The 8,740-nt window shown below is 37.9% G+C and overlaps 1 protein-coding gene across 1 annotated transcript; it reads left to right on the forward strand.

The window, feature by feature from the left end:
• The first annotated feature begins 204 nt into the window (after window positions 1-204).
• Window positions 205-6,334, forward strand: CD69 (CD69 molecule). The gene is made up of 5 exons (XM_075553356.1): window positions 205-268; window positions 3,255-3,377; window positions 4,327-4,526; window positions 4,886-4,989; window positions 6,226-6,334. The coding sequence occupies exons 1-5, from the start codon at window positions 205-207 to the stop codon at window positions 6,332-6,334; spliced, it is 600 nt and encodes a 199-aa protein (XP_075409471.1).
• Window positions 6,335-8,740: the final 2,406 nt, after the last annotated feature.

Below are 8,740 nucleotides of genomic sequence, written 5' to 3' on the forward strand. Positions count from 1 at the left end.
ACATGGTCTGGGTCACTGAGGCATACATTAAAGAGAACTGGTGTCACTGGGAGGTAGGAGGAAAGAGGAAAGGGGTGGAGACAACACAGCGGGTATAAATATTGAGGTGCCAGAAGAGACACAGACTGAAGAAGAGCCCAGCAAAGACTTTCACCGCAGACTGACTTAACCTAAGATTAACCAAGGAGCCTGAAGCATACTGAAATGATTCCTGAAGATTCTTCCATAACAGAGAACTGTTCCTCGGACCCAGAGGAAGGACAACAAAGTAAGTCAGATCTGATTTCTTATATATTAACAATATATGTAATATGAGGGGCTTCCAAAGTACCTCAAAGTATTCCATTACCTTTTTAATTCCATTTTTTTCATGAATCTTTTGAAGCTTTTTTTGTATATAATGGTACTTAAAGGAAAGCAGAGTTTTGTCTTTTTGGAGAACTTGGGTTCTATTTCAATCCAAATATAAAAGAAAATAGGAAGAAGTAAATAGAAGGTAGAATAGTTAGGAGTTGAGAGGTACCCACGATGATGAATTTCAGATCTTTAGAGATCATTTACTTTGTTTCCATCTATATCATCTTAATTTTTTAGAAAACATAAATGCTCTACTCCTCTCTCCATCAGTTTGCCATAATCTGCTGTGTATGATCCAGGGAGCATCCCTGAACAATTCTGTTGACCAAATGAACAAATACATCTTCGGTTGCCTACCTTGTATCATTTGTCTACTTTCTGTATGCCTGAACGCATGTTTTTACAACAGTGTCCTGCCATGGTTAGGACTATGCAGTCTTCCAACGTTGGAGAGACTAATTTTAGGGATAGCTTCACACTGCCAGCTCCCAGGGTAACGCCATGAAAGAGGGCTGAAAACGGAAACCCCCTGCGTCACTGGTCTCTGTGGGTCTCTCCCTCTTCAGTTCAGCATCTATTTATTCCTTCTAAACACAGGCTTCAAATTCTACATGAATTTGGCATATATATCACTTCCTTTATTTTTAATAAAAATATTATCATCTTAGCTATCTACATTTTCCTCTCTTCTGGCCATTAATTCTCTTCCACACAGCTATCATATTTCCAATCGTAGAATGTTTTCTATGGCTTCTTTTACGTTTTTCCTGTGACGTTTCCCTCATGTTTTTTTTAATCCCTTTTCGCTCCCTAAGAAAGGAGGTGCCCAAAGCAATAACATTAAGAACTAGAGTTTACTTGTAAGCAAGGGATATCTAGAATAAACGGAGTGTTAAGGGGGAAAAAACAGTCATAGAACAATCTAGAAGAAAGGATTGTTTTCTGAGAATGTGGCTATGAGATTGTTCTACTGATTTACATGTAGAACACTATCAGTTATCTCTACTAAAGTTGGCTTTGGCCTACAAACACAAATTCAAATTTGGAATGAGGGTAAAACCTTCGATCTTTTTAGGGAATCAGGTGAACCATAACGTATAGCTCATCCGAGCTTCCAAAAAGGAAACAAAATTGCTAATGATGAAACAATCTGATAACTACAGAGAGAACTGAAGTTGAATGAAGTACCTAAATATTTTCCTGAAATTATCCAAAAAATGTGCTCAATTATTAGTTACACCAGCCATGTAGTTGCTTTGTTCATAGAAATTTTTAACACCGCCCTTGAGAGATTCCATAAAAAAATATTGATTTATTTTCAACTCTGTTCATGAACACGACCAGTGAGAGACCTAGAGGAAGTTTACTGTTGGGCAGTGTTTAGTCACCCAGGTGATGAAGCAAAGGGTGGGTAACACAAAAGCCAAACCAACCCATTTGCTGCCAAATCAGTTGTGACTCCTAGCCACTTGATGTGTTTCAGAGTACAGCAGTGCTCCTCGGGGTTTTCAAAGACTGGGGTCTTTTTTAAAAAAATTTATTTGGGGGGGGGTGTCTCTTACAGCTTTTGTTACAATCCATCCATCTTTTGTATCAAGCCTGTTTGTACGTATGTTGCCATCAGCATTTTCTAAACATTTACTTTCTATTTGTGCCCTTGGAATCCACTCCTCTTTTTTCCCTCTTTCCCCCAGCCCCCAAGTTCATGAATAAATTACAAAGTATGCTTAATTAGCTAGCCAGTCCTTTATTCTGAGATGACTCAGGCTGGAGTCAAGCAAGCAATCTTTGGGTTAGTAGCCAAATGCCTAGCTGTTCTACACCAGCCAGGACATCTGTGAATAAGAACTGCCACCTCCAGGGGATGCAGCGTCTTTCTGAGAGTCATCTGCATGGATGATCTGTTGGGTGAGCGATGGGTTGAGTTAGGATCTGAAAAGCACGGTATTTGGCAGAATGAGTACTTCCGGAGCAAACAGCCCTGTTGCTCCAGTTAGGTCCAAGCAGCATGAGTAATGCACACATGATAAGAAGTGAAACTAGACCGATCTCTGAGCTGGCCGGCTTACCTAGCTAGGGCTGCTTCCAGTAACAGAGTCAGACTGGAGCAGAGCCAATGGTTCCCTTGCAAAATCTGAATGCAGACTTATGCTGCAAAGAACATATCCCAAAGGAGGCAAAAGTTGATATTAAAACCCAGTATATGATCATTTCCTATGAATGAAATAGTTCTTTTGTAGTTTACCCTGAGATAAATGTTTTAAAGAAACAACATAAATGTTTTCATGTCCTTTATAGCTACTCCTTTTAGTCATAAAGGTCCTACTTTTATGAACAAGATGTTTCAGCAGTTGCAGACACTTTCATAGTCAGTAAAAATATTATTCAAGTTATATATTTCGCTTTGAGAACATAATAGGGACTTATATTTTCTTATGAGGTAGCTTTTTAAAAACCCTGACATCCTAACAAATATTCCATCCAAAATATGTCACAAAATTTTTCTCTTCCCTTTTTTAATTATTTGTTTATATTCTAAAGTTTACCTTTCTATTTCTCTAAGAAGTATCATTAATATCCTACTACTAATTACATACCCTCCTAAAACACAAACAAACTCAATTCACTGCCGTGGAGGCGATGCTGACGCATAGCGATCCTGAAGGACGAGGTAGCTGCCCCCTGTGATTTTCTAAGATTGTAGTTCCTATTTTAGTGCCTCAATACTATTTCTGGATTGTTTCCCTTCTACCCACAAAGAAACTCAAAATTTACTCAAAATGTAGGGAAAATTAAATTAGAATTTTGCTACATTTAATTGCTTCAATTGGGCGTTAGATATCCGTCCCGTCTGACTTCTAGAATCTGCCTGACTGCATCAGCTTTCTCTCTTTCAGGTAATGCCACCAGCTCCCGTCTTCCAACATATCATGAAGGTTCACTTCAAGTCCCCATCCCGTGTGCTGTAGCGAATGTTGTCATCATCACCATTTTATCCATAGCTCTCATCGCCGTTTTCCGTGAGTCATGACTTTATTCACCGTCTCGCAGCTGGGATGTGCATTCCCATTGGAATGAACAGTGATTGATTGTGTCTAAATAGTCAGAAAATGCAGCTCTACTCAGGATCCTCACATCTACTAGCCGTGACTATTTCCCCAATCACTACTAAATGCAACCCTATGTTTTTTCAATACTACTGAATTTTCCAGAACATCTCCTGACTACTAAAGCATATGTGATTCATACATTACTGTAGGGACAATTCGATTTAAGCGCATGGTTAGGTCTAGAATGATGAGTACTTTAGATCCTAGGTAAATGAACATTTAATGAGAAAAACTGGATTTCACATCCATTGTTGTTAGGAAGAAAATATCTAAGCCCTAGATTTACAACGATCTGGGCAACCTTCTCTTTTACTTAAAATGTCACAAAATGGTGGAAGGGTAATGAATATTATATCTAGAAATTCTCAGAGACTTAATGATATGGTATCTAATACATATGTCTCCACCAGGAAACCCTTATGCTTTCCACAAACATGGAATTTTATAATTGGACAAAACACCACCAACCTTTGACTTCTTTGCAAAGTCTTCCCTCTGTCGCTTTTCAATGCATTATTAAATCTAGAGCATTACGAAATCACTCTTATTCAGCACTGCATTCAAACTTTACTTGGAATGCATAATTCAGTTTACCCTTTCTAGTTCAAAGACTATTTTCTGGAGTTTTCTATATTCCTGAAACTTTCCAACAGAGACAACCTTGCTATTGCATCTCCTGTGCAGTGACAACTGGATGCAATGGAGGACCACTAAGCTGAAAGCCTCCTGGAAGTGCTCACTGTTGAGCTTTATCCTTTATTTTATCTCCTGACACAATCCAGAATCCCCTGAACGAGTTCTGCATGCTGTAAGTATTTCTTTGGTTCCTTTGTTTACAAACACATTTTCCTGTTCACAGAGGGCCAGTACAATTGTCCAGGCCAGACTATTGTCTCGGTGTCATCAGACAGCCAAGCTTCTCCGTGTTCAGCTGGTTGGATTGGGTACCAAAGAAAATGCTACCATATTTCCACTAAAACCAGCAACTGGACCTCGGCCCAAGACTATTGCTCGAAACATGGTGCTACTCTTGCGCTCCTTGATTCTGAAAAGGAAATGGTAAGATAATACTAGTTAAATTCAATTTTACAAAGTAATAGTATTTAACTTGTAGAGTTGTGTGGTTTAGGGAAACCTTTTCTTCTAAGAAAATACCTTACCTCCTCGGTAGGAAATGTAAGTCACAGAAAGCCATATGATCAATCCAATGTCAAAAAGAGAGTCCAATTTAATCTTTTTCATTTGTTAGGATTGCTTAACTTCAAAGACAAAAAAAAAGCCACACCTATCCTATATGGAAGTGATAAGGGATCAGTTTAGTTTTGAAGTTTCTACTTGCAACTTCTGAGAAATAAGCTTTATTTTTTATTTACCCTCAGAGATTGTCTGACATATGCTTTCTTCATGCTTTCTTCCAGACCTTTCTAAAACAACATATGAGTGCACTGGGACACTGGATTGGAATGAATAATGAAACTGATCAGACATGGAAGTGGTCCAATGGCAAAGAACTGAGTAACCGGTACGTCTCCACTTTCTCCTTCCAGAGCATTTAATGTTCCCCTCTCTGAGCAAACTGCTTTCCTTTTTCCGAGGATAGGGCTGACAGCTTCTTTTGTATGCTTCTCCTCTGGAATTTGTAAAGGAAGGCATTTTCGATGTCTTTTGCTTGCATCCTCAGGAAGTTTTACCATGAATGTTTCCAGTCACGAGAAAGATGTGCAGCCTCAGAAACCCACCTGGGCTGTACTGTTCTGTCCAATAGGGTCTCGTGAGTCAGAGTGGACTCCGTGGCAGTGAGGGGCTCCATGGAAAACACAACATGATGATTTTGTCCCATAAAGATCATTGCCAAGGAATTGCCACTCTACTCTGTCCTCTAGGGCCACCTCGTTAATCTCCATGGCCCACGGCAGGCAGATCAGAACTGCAGTGTGAGGAACAGGCTGACCATAGTTCACTTGGAAATAATCCAGATATAATCCCCATGAGGAAAGAAAAAGAAAACAGAGCAACATTTCCAATCTCGTGTCCATATTTTACTGAGGAAAAGAGTTGTCGGAAAAGAGTTTTTCTTGAATTTTTCCAGTTTCTATTTCCACAGCGAAACATAAGAATATTTTTAATGCCTAATTGGAAGCTTCTGTGAACATGCGAGAAAATTTTCTCCAGGATTAAAGATATGGAATCTCTTTCCATTCCTAGTAAATTCTAAACTATGAATTAAAAAATTTAGAACTACAAATTTTTTAGTTTGTAGGAATTTTAAAGTTTGATGTTAATCTTTGCCTTCTGACATTCAGAGCTGGAAAAACAGTTTGCTTTGTAATGATTAAGGCAATATCAATGAGACAGCAATGCAGGTTTCTAGAAAAGGAATTCTAAATATGTTTCATATCCATGAATGGTACCCTAAAATTGAATGAACAGTTAAAAATATTGAATATGTATTCATCATGGGAATTATTTCTCAAGGGTTCTATAAACTCAAACAGCTAAGAATCACTCTCCTGATTACATGCTAGTGAAACAAATGGAATTCTTTATTCTTAGCTTTGAAAATTCTTTCCAGATGTTAGTACCATGAATTATTTTCTATTGTCTCTGCAGATGAATTTGCAATTTTTTTTTGCTGATTATCTTGCCTCATAGATTTCTGCTAAGCAGAAAAGCAGAGACCACCAACAACAACTTTCTTCTCATGTAATTCTAAACCAAAACCATGGATGAAGTTCATAATGTCTTGTTTGTTGAACAGGTTTGACGTGATGGAGTCTGGAAATTGCCCATTTTTCAATACTACTGATGTCAGCGCCACAGCTTGTCAAAGGCGTTTACGCTGGATATGTTGCAGACCTTCCCATTAATGAAGAAACACATCTGCTTATCGACTTCCGTAGAACTAGAGAAACTGAGAGACAGTGGATGCTGCTCTATGGGCTGACGTTTTCCCAACAGATTCTATGGGGAAATTTTTGTCGAATTGTTCTGAAAATCTTCTTCAAAGAAAAACTGTGGAGAAAAAATGAGAAGCATTGCAGACAAACCTGAATGGTGGGATCCTCTTTCCATGCTCGGGAAACCATATGGGTTGACTGACGACTATGCCAAACAATGAATAGTTTCAGATGCACTTTATTATTTTTTAAATTCAGAAATGTATGTTTTAAACTAGGTTTAATTGTATTATTTATTATTGAGTGACTACCAACAGTAAGTGCTCGCCTTGCATTTGCACTATGAAAAGGAGAAAGATGGTAGGGGGGTAGTGCGTGACCTGAGGGGCTGCTGACTACCAGCTGCTCCACCAGAGAAACAATTGGCTTTCTACTCCCATAAAGGGGTATTGTCTCAGATATCCAACGGGGTAGTTGCCCCAGTCTGATGGAGTTGAAATACATTGAAGTCAACTAAAAGGCGGTGAGTTTGGTTCAAGAGTTGAAGCAAAAACAAACCAAATCACCTGAACAGAAGCAGAAGGAATATTAATTGACAACATAGATAATAGGTTAGAATGTATTTCTCAAGTCAAGAGAACATTTTAAAGTGGGTAAATGCCTATGCTATTAAACTTTGAAATATTTCTCTCTTTGAAGAGAAGTTTGTTAAGTTACTTTGCAACTTTAGTTCTCCCAAGGAGTAATCGTGTATTCATAATGTTTATGTTGGTTTGGATGTTTGTTTGTTTTCTCTTCCTCAATGCAGATAGGTCCTTTTCAATGGGAATTTTCCTTCTTTCTGTATTCTTTTTATTTACCTTTAAAATTTTAAATAAAGCATTTTCCCAAGAAAAGACAAATGAATATGATGACTATTTTTAAGCAAGGTTAAAAAGTGTTGGGAAATGTGCAATATATGATATGGCAAATCCCTGTTAGGAAAAATTCTGTATTATTCAAACTGGTAAAAATATCAGTCTTATCTGGTAATAAACATGTGACTTCCCTAATCAATTCTGTCATGTGCAATACTTCATATGAAATGTTCTTTATGTGCAATAAATGTGTTTATTTGTACTTTTCTGAAGTATAATTATAAGCTGCTTTTAGGTTTGTGAAAATAAAAGTAGAATCAGCAAAATGGTTTCCAAGAACTGTTTATTCAAATATATTAATAATTATATCCTTTTGATCTTCCAACTCCAGATCTTTGCCCGTTACATTGGAACTTTTGTTATGTTTTCTCCAGCAGCCTTTAAATTCTTTCTGCTTAGCTCTTTGAGTTGATCAATTCTAGATTTAGCAGTTTCTGAACTACATTCTGACATCCACTTTGGTCTTTTCTTTCTTTCCTGTATTTCCCATGACCTCGTGCTTTCTTCATATTTAACGTTCCTAGTGTCCTCCCCCAACTCACCTGTTCTTCAGTCATTGATGTGCAATGTGTCAAATTTCTTGAGATAGTATCTAAATTCAGGTCACATCTTATCTGAGTTTACTAGAGAAGTAGAACCCGTGACACATATGCGTACATAGAGAGAGATGTAGGTCAAGATTATGACTCAAGCAGGCAAATCAAAATGCAGCCATGTTCCAAGTCCATGAGTCAGGTCTGAAACTGGATGACTTTTCTTTACAAGTGTAGCAGTGAGGTCTGATGAACCCAGCCTGGCAGGAAAACTATAGGCTGTGGCTACAGAGGTAAATGAACCCAAGATTGGCAAGGCGGATGGCAGGCAGCTGACAGCTGCAAAATTCTATCACGTGCTATTCAGCTTCCTGTCCTCACCTAGGCCTTCATTTAAACTAATGTTATTTCTTTGTTTCCAATCTTGCATTGCAATCATACCTAATTGCCAAATCTTTTTTTTTGCATGTCTGATCAATTTGAGACTGAAGTCGTTGGTAGAACTTTGAATTTCTTTATCACTGGCTTTAGTGATTGGTCTGTTCATTTGAATAACAATTGTAGTTACTGGTCTTCCTTGTACACTCATGAATATTATCCTATCACAGATAGCATCGTGCTTCAAGATAGATCTTGAAATGTTATTTTTGACAAAAATTAATCTTTATTCCTCTTGAATTTATCATTCATGTCATAACAATCCGTATGATTGCCTGGTTCAGAATGGCTAATGCCAGTTCATTACAGTTCACTGTTGCCTAAATATCAATCTCTGTGTTCTATTTAACTTTGATGATCTTCAGTTTTCCTAGATTCGTGCTTCATACTCATACTTTATTCACTCTATGTTCCAATTATTACTGGATGTTTGCAGGCCCCCACCCTAATTTTGAATTGCTTCCTACCCATAGGTGAATGTCCCTAAA

This window comes from Tenrec ecaudatus, chromosome 6, assembly GCF_050624435.1.
Source record: "Tenrec ecaudatus isolate mTenEca1 chromosome 6, mTenEca1.hap1, whole genome shotgun sequence".
In the NCBI taxonomy this organism is placed as follows: domain Eukaryota; kingdom Metazoa; phylum Chordata; class Mammalia; order Afrosoricida; family Tenrecidae; genus Tenrec; species Tenrec ecaudatus.